The sequence below is a fragment of the Nicotiana attenuata genome, unplaced genomic scaffold (genome assembly GCF_001879085.1).
Source record: "Nicotiana attenuata strain UT unplaced genomic scaffold, NIATTr2, whole genome shotgun sequence".
Lineage (NCBI taxonomy): Eukaryota > Viridiplantae > Streptophyta > Magnoliopsida > Solanales > Solanaceae > Nicotiana > Nicotiana attenuata.
Window position 1 is genome coordinate 247,873 of NW_017670365.1, and position 18,218 is coordinate 266,090.

General features: G+C 36.5%; 1 protein-coding gene across 15 annotated transcripts; it reads left to right on the plus strand.

The window, feature by feature from the left end:
- Nucleotides 1-1,345: 1,345 nt before the first annotated feature.
- On the plus strand, nt 1,346-16,726 carry LOC109238421 (probable E3 ubiquitin-protein ligase HIP1). 15 transcript variants are annotated; one of them, XM_019404875.1, is made up of 11 exons: nt 1,346-1,521; nt 4,659-4,770; nt 5,545-5,767; nt 5,871-6,413; nt 6,572-7,952; nt 12,091-12,230; nt 12,882-13,622; nt 13,689-14,101; nt 15,530-15,628; nt 15,718-15,855; nt 16,417-16,726. In XM_019404875.1, exons 6-11 carry the CDS (start codon nt 12,137-12,139, stop codon nt 16,564-16,566), a joined length of 1,635 nt encoding a protein of 544 aa, XP_019260420.1. In that variant the 5' UTR covers nt 1,346-1,521; nt 4,659-4,770; nt 5,545-5,767; nt 5,871-6,413; nt 6,572-7,952; nt 12,091-12,136; the 3' UTR covers nt 16,567-16,726. The 15 variants fall into 15 exon arrangements, with proteins under 15 accessions (XP_019260420.1, XP_019260419.1, XP_019260417.1 ...); XM_019404874.1 differs by having other exon boundaries at nt 5,871-6,116; nt 6,250-7,952; XM_019404872.1 differs by having other exon boundaries at nt 5,871-5,917; nt 6,024-7,952.
- The last annotated feature ends 1,492 nt before the right edge of the window (nt 16,727-18,218 follow it).

Genomic DNA, 18,218 nt, shown 5'->3' on the forward strand with positions numbered 1-18,218 from the left:
TCAACGACCAGTGGTAAATCTGGCTATTTTTGAATTTCTCCCTCTAACAAATTCGCAAATGAAAAATTCTCAAGAAAGTAGACAAAAAAACGAAAAAACGAAGAGTTTAGCTTACCGATAATATAACTTTTATACAATCAAGTAATTCAAACGATATGATTATCATCCGTAAAAAGTAAATTTATAATCTTAATTATTTATTACAACAGATAAAAAATAATTTAATAGTATTAATTTGTTTACACAATTTGTGAGTATCAGTTAAACTAAAGAAGAAAAATATATATTAAAGAGAGATATTAAAAAGGAGGTTTGCATCCGGTGTCTTATGTGATAAAAATGTACCACTAGGGTTAAAAGGTAAGTTCTACATAATAGCAATTAGACTAGATGTGTTGTATGTGGTGGAGTGTTGGTTAGTCAAGAACTGTCATGTCCAGAAGATGAAAGTAACAGAAATGAGGATGCTGAGATGGATGTGTGGGCATACTAGGAGCAGGGACGGAGCCAGCCTTATAGCTGTGGGTTCGGTAATAATCTAATAGCTTTGGATCAAACACTATATTTGTGTTGAAAAATTCATTAAATATATAAAAATAGTATATATAGAATGCAGTAGATAAAAAGAATTGTGGTGCATAATTCATAAACTGAAAATCCTAACTCCGCCTCTGATTAAAAGTGATAGGGTCAGGAACGAAGATATTCAGAACAAGGTTGAGGGTGCCCCCCATGAAGGATAAGATGCAGGAAGTGAGGTTGGGATGATTCGGACACGTGGGGAGGAGATGCGCAGATGCCCGAGTGAGGAAGTGTGAGAGATTGAACATGTTGGGCATAAGGAGAGACAGGGGAAGACCGAAGAAGTATTAGGGAGAGGTGATTAGACAAGACGTGACACATCTTCGGCTTACCGAGGACATGACCCTTGCATGTTGTGGATGTCGAGAATCAGGGTAAAAGATTAGCAGGGTGTACAACGTACATTATTTTCATAACAATAGTTTTAGTATTATTCTCGTTTATCTTATTATTAGATTTCTATTACTACCTGATATTGCTTCTGCATTAATTTTATTGCTATTTTGTTGTCGTTACTGTTTCTTTTTATAGCTTTTTTACAATCAATGTTTTTTTATTGTTGCATGTCCAAGCCGAGAGTCTATGAAAATAATCTTTCTATTTGCTGTGTTTAAGGGTAAAATTGTGTATATTTTAAGCTTCTCAAATTACTCTGTGAAATACTCGGTATGTTATTGTTGTATATTGAAAGGGAAAGGAAAAGAAAAAAATTTAAGAGTCACTAGCACTACTATATAAAATAATCCAACCGCTATGAAATTCATTGCCTGGTGCGCATATAATTGCTCCCTCTTTCTCTCTCTTCTCTCTCTTTACGCGTGTGTCTTTTCTTTTATCTTCATATATCAAATTGTAATAAATTAATTATAATGATCAAACGCAATTAACCGATCATCCAGAAGCAAAAGCGATTGTTTTCTTCCCCGGCAAATTTTCCAGGTAATTCATCGATCATCATTTTATTCCATGTTTAATATCTATCAAGTTCATATTCCTGTTTGATTGTTCTGTTCCTTATTTATTGTACATATTTTTTGCTCGGTTTTTGTTGGGGAAAAGTTATCGGGTTTAAAGTTGATTTTTCTCGCCCGATCGTTTTTTAAATTCAAAATTCATGCTCTTTTGCCGTTGTTTTTTCGCTTTTGCTCGGTAGATTCTCTAACTAAAAAAAAACCCAATTATTTATCCTTAATATCTGTAATCAATCATTTATCACTTGGTGGAGGAATATATAGTATTTCGTTTTTTCTAAGCTGATTGTTATTTTCCCACCCGATCGTTTAGTATGTGATTTATTTTTTATTTTACATATTTTGCATGAATTAATTGTTTTCTGCTTATTTCAACTTATTGTATCTAAGAACCTTAAAAAGATTTCTAAATGAAACTTAAATTATTTTTGATTTTAAATTATTCAAGTGCCTAATTTTTTGTGTTTTTAAGTAAATACTGGAGACTTGATATAATCAACAAAAAAAATTGAATCTGTGGACTATTTACTCATGGATTAAGAAGAATATAATTGTTGTAGTTATTCCAAGTTCAAATCCTAGCGGAGGCAAAAAGCTAGGTGATGACTTTCCATCCACCTAGAGACGGAACTAAAATTTAAAGTTTGTGGGTGGTTCTGAAGTTGCCACAGAACCCATAACTCGTCTTAGCTAGTGGGTTCATAATTGAATATTTATACATATTTAACAAATTTCTTAATACAAATCCAGAGTTAAGTAAAAGTCAGAGGATTCCGGCGAACCCATATTTAGTAGGCTAGCTCTAGCCTTACATTTGCCTAAACCTTGATGGACAAAGTTACTCGCTATCTGTGTTGATTGGAGGCAGCATGTATTAAATGAAACTAGTTGAGGTGCGGCCAAGTTGACTATTGACCCAAATACCGCCATCACTGAAACAAGTAATTTTTGTAGTTATTCATCGCGCATAGTGCATAAATGTTTAAAAAAGGAACAAAATTGAATATTTGACATCCTAATTTGGTCATCTGCTACATTAACTGTAAATTTTTAATGTGAAAATCTTGATGTCCAGGAAAGTATGTGTTGCATATAGGAGTTCCTAAAGCATCAATTATTTATCAAAAAGAGAGGGAGGGAGAGAGGGAGGGTAAAAGAGGGAAATTGGTTGGTTTATTTCACTTATGTAAAGTATTCATGGCTTAGCTTTGTTTCGTATGATTGGAAGGCAACTGAAATTGATATATATTTTCTCCTATATGGATAGTAGGCAATTTCATATTCTTAGATTTTTATTGCATTATGTGGTTTTGTTCGTCTCAGGTATTGTATTCCCTGTTGCTATTATTTGGTACTACTTATCCTTTATCTCTCCCTTTTTCTTTTCTATTCCTTCTTTCTTCCTTTCTTGCTTTCCTCTTCTTCTTTTCCTCTTCTTCTTACCCTTCCTGAGCCGAGGGTCTATTGGAAACAACCTCTCTACCTGCATTAGGTAGGGTAAGGTTTGCGTACAGACTACCCTCCCCAGACCCCACCTGTTGGGAACATACTGGGTTTGTTATTGTTGTTGTATGGATAGTAGGCAATTCTCAGTTCTATTACCTTATATGTCCTTCAAGTGGAATGAGATACAAATTATAAGTGGTGCACTCATTTACTAAGATTACATTTTTGAAGAGAAATTGATCGTGAGCGTTAAGTCATAACTTGATAACTCATGACAAGAGGTATTGATAATTACGCTAGCTTACAACATCAACAACTACAAAACTACTACTATGCCTCAATCCCAAGCTAGTTGGGTTCGGCTATATGAATCCTCATTATTATAAGTGCTTCATTTGGGTCCATAATATTTCAATACTATGTACTTAAGGATTAGTTAGCACTAGAGATTCTCTAATGTGCTCGAGTGGTTTGTCAACTTGAGGTTGATAATTAATTACGCTAGCATACTGCATGTAAATTAAGTGGAGAAAATAAAGGTATAAAACATTGATACGTTAGCCACTCATGGTTAGAGTAATTATAATCTAATACTTCCTTTGTTCTATTTTATTTGGCACTCTTTGCTTTTTAGTTTTTTTTTTAAAAAAAAAGAATGATTACCCAAGGGTTTGGCCTAGTGGTCAATTAGTCAATGAAGTGGGTTGAGAACCATGAGGTCTCAGGTTCAAATCCCAGCGGAGGCGAAAACATGAGGTGTTTTCTTCCCATTTGTCCGAACCTTGGTGGACAAAGTTATCTGGTACTTGTTGCTGGCCGGAGGTAGCAATCCTGTGGAATTAATCGAGGTATGCGCATGCTGGCTGGGACACCACGGTTATAAAAGAAAAAGAACGAAACCTTTTTGGGAAAAATTTATCTTTACCCTTACTAACATGCTTTTATAGTCACAAGAAATGTCACGACGTGTTTAAGATCACAAGTTCGAGAAGTATTCCTTTCTTTCTTAAATTTCATGCTAAGTCAAACAAGCCACATAAAATGAAATGGGGGGAGTACAATTTTGAGTTATTTATGTCGTGTAGGTTTAAGACCATTTTCCCCAAATTTGACGGTGTGTCTGTCATTTTAAAAGGATCAGCATGAAACGCCTTTTCTCAAATAAGGGGTGGCGGTATACTCATAACTCCGCGGGAGTTAAATTCACCTCAGTGGTCTAGAGACCAAGCAAAGATGATATGCTATTGATACATGCCGTATACATCTTAGTGTGAAACTTTTCAAATGAACTAAGATTTGAATCTCATAGTGATGCAACTTATTTGGATAAGAAATTACAATTTGACTCCACCAATTTCAAGTCAAATCCAAAATGGTGCCTAGAATCAGTTTTACGCCGTTCTTCCATTAGCAATGCTGTTCATGGCGAATGCATTTCTAGTTCCTTTAGATTGGTATTTTCATAGTTGGTATTGCATTTTGCAAGGATCCTTCTGGACAATCTTGTTGATCTTGGTACTTGTATGAGAAAATCAGAGCCTTGTGATTGTGGAGTTATTGGTGCATATAGTATTACGGTGGTTGTTAAAAACCAAGATTTGTATATACCATTAGTGGTAGTACTTTTAATGCATACTTTGTCCAATGCAAATGAAGCAGGCTTTATTTGCATATCTTACCATACGGCCACAGAGTTAAAGACCCTGCAAGGACTCGAAGACATAATACTTTTTCTTTGTTGCTGACGCTTGAGAGAGGCTCTTCGGTTCACGTAAGCATGTCCTTTTCCTATGTAAGCTCTCAAATTGTTAGCTTTAAGATCTACTGTTAAAAGAATCTAGGTGGAGCATGTACCTGTGCGGTGTAGCTTTTAGCTGTCAAAAGTTCTCTTATTGGGGCATAGCTCTCTTTGGATCTCCGGGGGATATGATGCCGCGTATTATGATATTTCAATGTTATTCTTCAAAATTTTCCTTCCCTTTTATTCTAACCGCTGTTTTTCTTACATTTTTGAACACTTAAATATGAAGTAAGAAACAACATTCGATCAGTCCCTTGTTCAACTTAATGACACATCTTAGCGCTGAACCGTCTATATTTGTTTATATTGTATTTTGCTTTTGTAGGACACCATGCCAAGTTACTTTCATTGGACTAGTTCGGAACTAGGAAAGCATTTGTCTTTATCCCACAAATTTTGTAATTTGAACAATATTTGCATTGTTGACTCTCTTTTATAAATGATCTTTTTTTCTTGTTCTGTGATCCTGTTTAGCATTTGTTGCCTCATTAATTGATTATAGTATGGGACTGTATGCATCGGGGTATGAACTTGAAGGAATTGGATAGAACTAACTTAAATGAAATGCAAATATTTATCTGAAGCCAAGTGACAGTGGCTCTATATTAACAAATATCTATCTCCAATTTCCTGCCTAGCGCCCACTTTGTAATCTATTAGGCATCGAGTCCCTAGATTATATTTACTAGCATTTTTCAATATTACCTCCAGAGCATCTAGGTTTAGATGGTTTTTGCTGTGCAGGCTAGGGAGGCTGGTGGCTTATTGTTGTCAGATGAAGGATATTGCCCTAGAGTCATAAGAATGGGTTTCCTGAGCTAAATAGTTCAAATTAGGGCTTTGTTGGAGTTGACTTGAGCTTAATATTGGGCCTGATGATCAAATGTCATTTTCATTGACATTTCTTACCTTTGACACGACATAAGATGATGTGAGGGCTTGGAATGAGGACAGATTACAAGTACAGGTGAGGGTTTTGGTACATACCTTTCTCAGTCCAGCCATATCTATCTGTAGTACTTATTTTAAGGAACAATTTCCTCATCTTACATTGTTCTTTTGGTTTCCAGCTTTGCTCCAGCATCTTACTGCTCTTCCTCTCTTTTTCCGTATCTCAGTCCGTATTTCTTATTCTCGTCTCAGATAATTAGGATACGGTCATATAATTATATTTCTTATTCTTTTCATCTTTCTTACTGAAAATAACCTGGGAGCTCGTGCAGGGTATTTAATTGGTGGATAGCTAGCTAGCTTTGCTATTCTATAGACCTCAATCACAAATGATGTTGCAGGCAACATTTTGGTCAATCTGGCAGGTTATGAAGATATTTCATTCTTATGGTGTTCTTATTCAGATTCATTAGTCTGAGCTGCTGCTATTGCAGTCTCCTACCCTTTAACCTTTGAGCCTGAAGAGCTCATAGGAAATAGATTCTGCTATCTTTGCAGAATTAATGACCTTGCACTGTGAAAATCACCTGTACAATTAAAATGCTTCTCTGAAGGTTGAAAACCTGAAGTTGTGAAAACATGAAGTTCCTTTACTGGCTGCTACTAACTGTGGGCGAGAAGTTGTTGAAAAACTGAAGGTCATTGACAGGCTGCCACTATCTGTGAGTGATATTTGTTGAAAGACTGAAGTTCATTGTACAATTGCCTAGTACTTTCTGATTAGTTGTGGGACTCCTTTGCTTTATGACAACTGCTGGTTATGGGGCCACTTTCACTTGGAAAGAGTGTCTTGGTTATGCCCTTTTTTGATTGATGATAGGGGATGAGGTTCTTGCTGATCGTGCTGCTTTCAAAGCACATTTTTGACTGGGATTTGTGTCATGTTCCTGTGGAGTGGGTCTGTTGGTAGTGACATGGGGGCAGAGGTGGTGCCATCTAGATCTGCTGCTTGTACGTGCACACTTGGATTGTTTGCAGGCGAATAACACTAAATGGGGCACAATAGAATGTGTGCTAATTGGACGGTTTGCAACTTTATTACTACATTCCTCTTAAGGCTCAGAGTAGAGGCACTGAGCAGATACTTAGTGCTCGCTAGACACAATGTTCTCTCTCTTTTCTCACTGACAGCTGATCACATTATCCTGATTCATTTGTATGCTGGTAATTCATTTAGTTGAGCCTGTTGACCTAGTGAACTTGTGCTCCTTTGAAGTCTTAGGTTGTAATCTTACTCTAGTTGTGGCTTAGAACGAAACAAAGTGAGAGCAATCCTGATTAACAGATTCTCTGAGTGGCATCACAATACACAACTGGGGTTGCAATGGATGGTACATTTTCTTAGTGGCCCACTAAGTTGTAGCCATTGATGCTAGTATATTGCTAAGTGTGCTGCAATTATAGAGCACTTAATCGTAATGTTGCTTGGTCTACCCAATATTGGAGGACAACTACCATAGTTGGTTGAGATGAATCAGAAAACACATGTAGTACCAGTTAGCCTCCGTCTTATGGTTAACTCCCATTGATGTAAAAAAATCTCCAACTGCTGTCGCTTCGGTAGCTTCAAGGATTTCTCCTATTGTTCCTTCGGGCTCGTTGATACCCTGCAATATTCATCTTTTGGTACTACCCACAATCTTCTGAGGTGGTGGCTCTTATGTTTTACATTGCAAGTAGATGCAATCATGGAACGCTTTTAACAGCCATAACACAGTTTTTGCTTCTACTCGCCATTTTGTACTAGGCAATACTTCATTTTAAACTCATTCAAGCACAAAGCACCTCCGGTACTGTTAACAAAATTTTTTCCTCTCTCTCTGACAAGATTATTCCTTTGCTTGTCTTGTACACTCATTGTCCATTAAGTTTCTGTCTTTCTGACAAGTCAATCTTTTGCTCCTTCTCATACAAACATTAACAATTGCTTCTTTGTAAATACTCTCTTATGTTCTTTTACCACTGGTATATCTCATACAAACATTAATAAGTGCTTCCATAGAAACTCTCAGGCTCCTCCCCCACCCCTTGCTCTTGGTCCTCCATTTGTTTGAGTTCTGCACCTTGAAACAGTCATTAACAGAAAGATTGATGGATTCAAAAATTGTAGTGGCTTCTTCTTAATGGAACATATTTCAGTGAGACTGCCATGGGATGAGGGGAACCTGGCCTTGTCTATTTGGTGGTATGGCTCGTCAAAGGTACTTGTGGTGATATGTTTCTCCTTTTAGCTTTATAAATTAGCTGCCTTCAGTCACTTCATAAACAATGAGCTGTCAGTATTTTCTATCATCTAGTTGAAACAGGAGTAATCAAGTGGTTTAGCTTGTGTGCTTGTTTCGTATTCAATTTTGAGTAGTTCAATAGGAATGATCATAGACATCCATCCCCAGGACAGATCTTGCTCTTTCCCTTTTCTCATTCTTACTGAGTTAACTTTGCGAAGGAAATTATCATAACTGCATCAAATTTGGGTAATATGATTATGTGCATAGGAGTATCATTACTACCATTAGCTTGCTTATTGTTCTCTAGTCTCATATATTCAGACAACTTATTTACTGTCCATGAATGATAGTAGCATAAAGTTTTAATGAGCTTAGAAGCGATTCGCATCATGGATAATCCTATAGAATTCAATGGTGTTGTTGTTGCCTTTATAACAATACATTTTCTCCATTGCAAGTAATTAAAAATAAATTAGTTCTCCTATTTATCAAAAACAAAAATCATTTTCTCCTAAGACTTAATTGGAGGAGTTATGTTAGTCAGGTAAAAGGATATTCTTCAGCTAGGCGAGCGATTCTAGGGCATATATTTCTATGTAAAAAGAAAACTAGCTGTAATTGTCCACATATAATGGTCTTAACTTCCTAAAAGAAACAAAGGAGATGAACATATCAGTCCCATCTCTCCTGTCTTTAGAGGAAAATTGAGGATGAAGTTAGATATATTAAGACAAACTTTTCTCTCTTATGAGCTTCTGTTGGGTTCTAGGAAGTTACTGTCATTAGAGTTTTATTCCTTTTTATAGGTCAAATAAATTTCTACTCTTCCAATTTCCATATTGACGTCCAAATGGTCTTTACATCACCACCCCTCAAACAGGAGGTTATGGTAAGACTTCTTGGAGAATCATTTGAGAAGGTCATCTTCCATGCCCTCTTATCGCCGTAACTCTGTAAAGCTTATATACCTGTGAGGAAATCTTTCCACATTGTCAATTTTCAGTGTTATATACTTGTCTAATTTTTTTTTTGGTTGCCAGTCTCATTCCTTATTATGAATCTCTGCAACTACGGCTTCCTTTGCAGTTGTGATTCAAAAGAGACGAGAAAAATCAGCTGTTAGAGCGGTATGACCAAGCCAACATTGAATACAGTTCCTAAAAGTGATTCCTATGAACGTCATGAAATCCTTTCTCTTCATAATCTTTTTCTTTAAGCTTGTTTTATAAGAGGGAGTTGCCACTTTCCATAACCATCCAAAATATGTGGTTATACTTTTTTTCTTGAGAAAGGTAACAATGTTATATATCATTAGCACAAAGACAGTGCTAAGCCCCATTTTTACAAAAAGGGCAAAAGTGTTCCCTTAGTTCTTACAAGTTACAGGGAATCTATGATGTGTAACAATGAATCTATTTCTAGAAATTCATATACTTTCCGTTGATCAGTTCACTCCATCGAGCATTCTCTTCTTTTTCTAGCTTTCCATAACCATCCCAAGAGGGCTCAGTTGAACATAGTTATTCTCCAAGTGCCAAAACTATGATTCCTACCGAGGCTCTTCCGATCCTATAGGGGCTCTATCTCTCCCAACTCACCAGGTGAAATTTCCTATCTCATTCATTTGCCCTCAAATGGTTTTCAAGTTTTTTAGCCACCAATGCTTGATAATGAAAATGCTCGTTAGAGTTTCTTGTTCAAAGTAATTCTCCCTCTTTTGACATGCACTTTTTTTTCTGCACTTCATGCATATTCTCTCGAACTTTTCGCTAATAGTAGCAACGGTCTCCATTGTTGAATTTGCTTCCTAGGGAAAGAGCTAGGTTTCTTGTAGGGAACTCACTTGCAGCCACTCCTAAGTTGTAGTTAGATCATGGTTGTTGTGCACCTCCCAAAGGTATTTTAACTCTTAATTTCATCGTACTGATTTTGAGCCAATACACTGCTACAAATGTCAATATCTTGAACAGTGAACAGATTTGTCTCCATTGAGAGTCGTAGAAAATTAGTATCATTAAGTTTATGGTAGATCTGATATTTTATTCTCTACTTTACTGGTAGCTTTTATCGTAAAACCATTCAGACACACTACATTTATTGCTTTGCTTTTCCTGTGGCTTATTGAGGATCTCCAAGACAATTTGGGAAGGTTATGGGGATAGATGATCTCAGCGTCGAGATCCAGTAATCATTGTTATTTTAACATGAATTGGCAACCAAAGAGTAATATAAAAAGTTGCCGGAACAATGTTCTAAGGAGTTCTAACTTCAATATCATGAAGAAAAAAAAATAGCATGTTTTGGATGGTAGTAAAAACATGATCCTTGTTTAACATTAGATAAGCTTCATATTATGGAGGATTTTCTCTACGCAGCACATGTTTTCTATGTGAACAATCCTCTGAATCAGTCACATGTTTCTTCACTGCTACCAAATGTTTCAGATATGGGCTGTGTTTCTATACATCTTTGGTGTTTTTTGGGTTATGCCACAGAATCTGAAGCAGTTGTTGAACTGCTGCAGAGATTGAAAACAGGCAAAGTAAGAGACAGATGTATAAAAAATATAATTATGTGGTTCAGTGAGACTTCCGAAATAGCAACAACAACAACAACAACAACCCAGTGGAATCCCACAAGTGGGGTCTGGGGAGGGTGGTGTGTACGCAGACCTTACCTCTACTCCGAAGGAGTAGGGAGGCTGTTTCCGATAGACCCTCGGCTAAAGAAGAAAAGACTTCCGAAATAGCATGTCAACTATTACGGATATACTAGATTCCCTGAACTTTTAGCAGTTTTGAAAATTCTCCTTTTGTTTTTTCTATAGTACTCCCTTGGTAGTGGTTATTAGTTTTAATTTAATAAATAGAGAAACTATAAAGAAAAAGATGAGAAAAAGCTTTGGAGAATATTTTTGCTCGAAATTCATCTAGAATAGTGGTCAGAAGAGATGGTGCCACCGGAAAGGATCTGGTCATAGAGACCAAAATAGTAACTTGTAAAAAGAAGGGAAAATTTTGAGCGGACAATTTGCAAAACGCCATCTGCATGTATGCAGGAAGTTCCTTATCTGTCGATCACGTTTTTAGAGGCTTACCGTGTAAAAGGAGACAAGTAATGAAGAGAGCCTTCTTTGAATTAGCAGTGAAAAACATATTAGACTCTTTATATTGGAGTTGGGCTAAAATGAGATAAGGAAATTTTGGAACACATGAAATAAGAAAATATCTTGGCTGAAGAATATATCCTAGTTCTTTGGATTACAGAACCACAAAATAATATTTCATGCCATTAACCGGATGTATTCAACATATAACAACGTTAATTCTCTTACTTTTAACATAAACTATCAAAAGGAAAACATGGTTTTAGCATATAGCAACAGTCAACTGCGTCAGATTGGCCAAATCAAGAGCTTATGTCTTTTAGCCATTAATATTGCGAGTTAGTTGTGTTTTGACTTAATTCTGCATGCTGATAAGTAAGTTTCAGTGCAATAATTTTACCGCATCTAGCTGTCTGATCCTGATTACTTTATGTCAGGGGCTTGACAATTTTAATTCGAGCTTTTCTGTTCTGTTGTGAAATCCAAGCTTAATCCCTGTTTTTCCTTAAAATTACTTTTGATAAGATCTTTCGTCTATGTTGGCTTGTATCTGTTATTAGTTAGTAGCTGTACCAAGATGTGTTCGAGTAGTTAGTGGAATTCAAAAGTCTGAAATTTGTTTGATGAGAAATTGTTTAGAATTCATGTCGGGGTTCTGAAGATACAGTAAGATAAGACAATATTTTTCCAATACATTTTGCGTACTAAAGGGAAAGGGAAAGGGAAAGGGAAAGGGAAAGAGAGAGTGAAAAAGTTATAGAATATCATAAAGGTGCTTGTCTAAGGTACTTTTAAAATTAGCTTCAGCTGAGTTTTTTCAGTCATGCTTGGTCGATGTGGATCTTTGATGTGTCATTTTGTGGTTTATAGATGAATGGTCAAAATTGTGGGTAACTTTTTATATCTCCTTTCTGTATAAAGAAACAAAATGACAAGGTGAAACCAAAAGTGCAAAATAATTTTCATCATGTTTTCTATGGAGTGACACATGTTGTTTGAATGCAGGTTTTTTTTCACTGAGATATAAATTTATTGCCGCCATTCACGTACTATGGGGCACAGAAATTTATTCAACATGTCTCAGATATTTGAGACAGAAGATGATCAGAGATGGAATCTTCCAGAGCAGCCACCTTTGTCTTTCGGTAACAATTGATATTCCTTTTAGGTGTACTGATTTTCACTTTAAAATAAAGTTTTATTAGGTTTTATCTGAAATTAGTCTATTACTAAATCTATCACATGCCTTGGAGCTGCAGGTTCATAACATGCCATTAGCCCTCCCTTTCTAAGCATACCATGATTTTGTTCCTTGTCATTCTTGCCTTTCCTTCTGGTTATTGACATGTGGTGCTAGTAAACTCGTTATATTGTCGAGATGATCCTATGATCATATTATAAATCATTGAATACTTCTATATTGTAAAAGATGGAGAATACATGTGGCAAAATGATCTGCCCTTCTGGTGCTTCATGGTGGATTTTCTCCTGTAGGGAAAATGGTCCATGTAAAATCTACCTACATATAGTACCAGTGGATGGGCTTGAACTAAACTGTTGGATTGAGAACAGCAACTTTTAGCTTTTAATTAGAGGAACTAACCTTGGCTAAACATGGAAATTAGCAATTTGACAGAATACTCTTGTGGAAGTGCTGAAGAGTATTGACCAAAATATTGACTTTTGGCTGTATAAAATAGGAAGTATACTTTGTTGACCATTTATATGTTCTGAAATAGGGGGGACGTAAATAAACAGTAAAGAACCTTCTCATGTCGATGTCTCCTTTATTGCAGCACGGGCTGGTGCTCCTGAAAGCAGTAATCTTGTTTATCCAGTGGACAATATGTCAATTGACGGGACACACCATTCTGCTCTGGGGAGTCATGCCTCCAGGCCAAGTGGATATTCTTCCTCGAATCAAAATATGGAAATTCCACACTGTCAGCCACAGGTTCAAGGTCCTCTTCATGATCCTTTTCTGCATTCAGGTACTGGAGGTTTTCATATGATCCATGAGAGTTATCCACATCAAGCATCTTCATCAACCCATGGAGGTCAGACGTATCATGGGGTGGATGGTGGCCTCGTTGACCTCACAATGGGCAGCGGGAGAGGGCCATACAAACGTAAGAGTCCTGGTATACCTGCAGGTGGCGAAAGTGGTAGTACGAGCAGATACTTCGATGCTAGCAGTTCATCTGATATCCCTTCTGACTCTTGGCATGAGAAACAAAATCCAGACTCTCATTACACGACTTGGGGTTTACATCCTAGCTACAGAGGTAATAATCTGTCTATTGGAGGTGAAGGTTCTCAGAGGAATGTAAGAAGCAGATCTGCATTTGATCTGCAAAGTAATGTGGGAAGGGCGCATATAACAAGTAATCCTTCACATCACTCTAACAGCAGTAGAACAACCTCTGATTACTGTAGTTCAGTGAACTATCTGGCTCCAAGTTCTAATTCTTCAACAAGGGAATGGAACCATGCAGTCATGCCCCCTGCTGCCACTCATGGGAGGAATTTCGCTTCTGGTTAGTTTCTTAAATTATTTTTTTATCCTTTGCTATGTATTGATTTAATTAGTAATGTTTTGCAAGCTGCAGATACAGGCTTCTATTGTTATGATATGAACCACTATGATATGGTAACTGGCAATATATCTACCTCTCTGGAGATGGGGAGTTACCACAATGATTTCACCCCAAACAGAAGTTCCCTTCCTCAACATTTGCCTGGCAACTTGCAATCTTCGAGGGGAGTCCGAAGTAGCTACAGTCAAAGATCTTCCCCTTCTTTCAGGACTTCGTCAAGCTATTTGCGCCATGGGCATGTTGGTACTTCAGATGACGCATCACAGTTGTTTGCTGAAGGTTACTCCTCAAGACATTCACGTCCATTGTCTACTCTAGGACCACGCAGTAGTGACCGAAATGGGAGAACTAGGATATCTAGTGATAGGTACAGATCATTGGCTGGTGAGGCAGGTTTCCGTGAGCAACTTGCATCTGAGGTGTGTATACTCATCTTATAAAAGAAATTGTCATGTCGTCCTTTTGAGGGGCTCAGCTCTTGTGTAGACTCCCTATATAAATACACACTGTTTTTTTGTCATCAGGACATCCAGAGGCGGACCTACGATGAGGCTTGAGGGGTCACGGGACCCCGTTAGCCTCGGCAAAAACTATGTATATATATCTCTTATATATCTCTCTGCATACAGCTGTGACCCCTTAAACATTTTTCGTGTGCCCCTAGTCTCAAAGAGGCGAACTAGTGGAGCGGTTTTGTGGGGCGCTTAAGTTTCTACCCTAATTCGCACACATAATAGTCAACTTAACTTTTTTTCTTTTTCAAATTCCTCTCCTAAAATTAAAAGTCTCAAGTTGCAATTTATCGCGCTTCAGAAGTAGAAAAATACAAATTCTTCTGCCACAACTTTCTTCAAAAATCACTTTGACAAAGTAGCGGATATCCATCAACTCTGGCTCAGCAATGACAACTAATTATTAAGAGTTTGAGTCTTTTCTTCAGTTCTTTAACTATTAGCACACCCTTCATCTAGATTTGTTTAGTATAATTTTTGAAGTTTGAACACCTTTTTGTGATCATAGACCCCTTTTTTAACTGAGAAAAAGCTAGAAATTTTAAAGTTTTAAACAATCTTAAATCAAATGCCTTCCTTTTCCGTAGGACCTATTTTGCGAATAAATCTCTCTCTTTGTTCGATGATTTCTATTTCTTTAGAACTTTTGTTTCTTTATACTTGGATGATAAGTCATCATAATCATTGAGTTTTCAAAGAGTTGCCCGTCAAATTTTATCGCTAGTAATTAATATACAATGGTGCCTCCGTCGTGCTCGAATCCTGGGTCCGCCTCTGAGGACATGCATCTATTTGTTTTGCTTCATGCCACAAGAATTTCCCCGTCTTTCTTTTTCTTTTCCTTTTATAAATAAATGACCTTTCCGCTTCATGCTACAAGACTGGTGTAAAACCTTTTTAGGTAAATCATAGTTGCTACCAGGTGTATTTTGTACATTTGTTTAACTAGCTAATGCAGGGAATTATGTGCTTCACTTTGAAAGATTAACTGGGAATATGTATGCGCCCAGATTTATGATATGTAGGGTTGTGTCATTAATTTAAGCTGTTTCTGCTGTCTGTTTGACTTGTGATCCTTCTTATATCCCAGTCAGTCTTGATGTGATTCAGTCAGAGCTCCTTAATTTTGTTCCTTAATTTTCAAAACTTATAATTTAGTGGATTTATTTGCCTTTTTGTATTGGCACTTGTTTATTCCAATCTGGCATCATGGAAAATTCAAATAGCTGCAGATGGTAGCTTGGCTTTAATATGATATTGTAGTTAATCATTTCTACGATCTCTGAACATATCACCTTCAAGGCATGTTGAATGTGAATCTGTCGGTTGTTTCAGGGTGTTAGTGTTCCAGATCGCTCTACATTGTACGGATCCAGAAGCTTGTTTGATCAGCATAGGGACATGAGACTTGACATTGACAACATGGGCTATGAGGTAATGCTGAGACTCTACTAGCACCTTTATCTTGCTTTCTGTTTTCAACATGCAGCCATCTACTCAACTTCGATATTTGACTTGAGCAGGAACTTCTTGCACTGGGAGAAAGAATAGGTCACGTCAATACTGGCTTGTCGGAGGAGCTGATTTCAAAGTGCATGACCGAGTCAATTTATTGTTCCTCTGATCAAATTCATGAGGAGGGAACTTGTGTTATCTGTTTGGTGAGTACTGTCATCTTGTTGGGAATGTACATCATACATTAGGTAACCATTAGAGATTATGAGTTCACGCATCGAGAATAAAATGCTTCCTAGGTGTAAAGTTTAATGCACTGACTGTGTAAAAAATATTTAAACAATTAGGTCATTTATACAAGAATTACGCGTAAATTTGTGTATAACCAGTACTTGGTAACCTGGTAAAACTAGTAATTAACATGCTATCATAGGTTAAGGTTTTACTACACCAGTAGTGTAAAAACAATTTACACAGTCACTCAGAACTTCAGTCCTTTCATCATTATGACGCTATGCAAGTTTACTCTTTGAAAAAGCGCGGGCTCACTCGGAGACCTGGGACCTTGGCTTACTAATGAATGAAGGTCAGCCAGCAGCTTATGTAGTGGTCGGCCTTTCGAATGCCTTCTTCCTTACTGTTGAGATCAGATGGTGCATTGAACAGTTTTACCAGTCTATTAGTTGGAATATAGCAATTGCTTTTTATGTGAGTAAAACAATAGAATTCTAACAAGTAGATTTTGTATGTCACACTGTATTTGACAGGAAGAGTATGTGAACATGGATGATGTTGGGAGCTTGAAATCATGCAGCCATGATTTTCATGTCGGGTGCATAAGAAGATGGTTGTCGATGAAGAACTCGTGTCCGATCTGCAAGAAAACTGCATTGGATGACAATATGAAAGAAAAATGATCTATTCAAGTATGAACTAGTGACATAAACTTGTGTAAATATGTATTTAGAACAAACAATTCTCAAATGGGGGTACTAGTATCACCTCAAAATTTGTACAGCAAATGTTTTCATATCATCAGTCATTTCTTTCAAATGTTTAAAGGTGTTTCTTATTGCCCCTCCTCTCTTTTTGTTTGCACTGTGAAATCGAAGTACAGGTTAGGCTGCAATGTGGTTATAAACTCAAAAGCTTAAGTTGAAGGTAACTAACTCAATACCTAATTACAAAGGGGAATGAGACCTTAGTTTCGGTCCATATAAATTTTCATCAAGCAAGGCCACGTATTTTGTGCTTCTCTTGACAAAATCCCTCTCCCTATCTCATGGGTGGATAATATCATTTTCAATCACAATAGTTTTTTATTGCTTTAAATAAATTTCCAAATTCATTCCGGAGATTACATATTCCCATTGATCATTCAACACCAATAATTCCTCTCAATGACGAATGTGGCTCCATTTAGCATGATGCAAAATATTCTTTTTAATTTTCAACATTTTACTTGTATCGATTTTGTTATAAAGACTTTGTTTTGGTGGTCAATGTATCTTTTCTCTTTTCATTTGATACAGAATTTCGAAATAAGAATAATAATGGAGTAACGAACTAAACTAAGAAGGCTGAAAATGGAATGATATAGCACAACCCTTTTGACTTTCTTATCTTAATAAATAAAACTAAAATAATTACAGAAATTCTTAATCACTCAAAAATAATAGTAGAAAATCTGAAGTAAGATAGAGTTTCAAACTTAATATTATTCAATTGAGCTAATTAGAGATTTTTTTTTGAAGATAAAAAATTCTCTGTCAAGAATACATTAAATAATGATAACAAAAATAAAACAAAACTTCAATTAAAGAGTAATGTCCAAAACGAAATAAACTTGATTTGGCGAAACAACAAGTGCGAATAACAAGGGTTCATTCTTGTATTTCCGGGTAGCCTAAAGTGGATGGGAGCGAGGGAAAAAAATCAGAAATAGCCAGATTTATAACTGATAATTGAAAAATAATCACAGTTTTAAAAGTAATTAAAACTTAGTCACTTTTCATGTAAAGATAAATTGTGAACAAAAATACTATTAAAAATCCAAAGAAATTCCAGCATAATATGATGGAATTCGAATTTTTTACATATGAGATTCCAGCATAATGTGCTGGAGCTCCAACATAATATGTTGGAAGTTTATACCCATGAGCTCCATGATCCAGCATATTAAAAATCCAAAGAAATTCCAGTATAATATGATGGAATTCGAATTTTTTACATATGAGATTCCAGCATAATGTGCTGGAGCTCCAACATAATATGTTGGAAGTTTATACGCATGAGCTCCATGATCCAACATATTATGCTGGAACTTTATACGCAGGAGCACCGTAATCCAGCATATTATGCTGGAACTTTCGATGCTTCAACAAAATAGTGCCTATTTTTCAGCGACTTTGCAAATGCTGGCTATTTTTTAATTATCAGTCCAAAAACTGACTAGCTCGTACTATTTTTACCAGCATAATTGCATGGACATGGTCACAGGGGCATTTGCATCTATACCCGCTTTTTGTGTCACATTTTAACTTGTGATCGCTTTGCAAAAAAAATTGCA

Coding starts and splice junctions, on each gene's coding strand:
- LOC109238421 (XM_019404873.1), top strand. CDS start 12,137: ATGGGGCACAGAAATTTATTCAACATGTCTCAGATATTTGAGACAGAA. Junction 14,102..15,529: donor GTGAGCAACTTGCATCTGAG/GTGTGTATACTC, acceptor CGGTTGTTTCAG/GGTGTTAGTGTTCCAGATCG. Junction 15,856..16,416: donor GAACTTGTGTTATCTGTTTG/GTGAGTACTGTC, acceptor TGTATTTGACAG/GAAGAGTATGTGAACATGGA.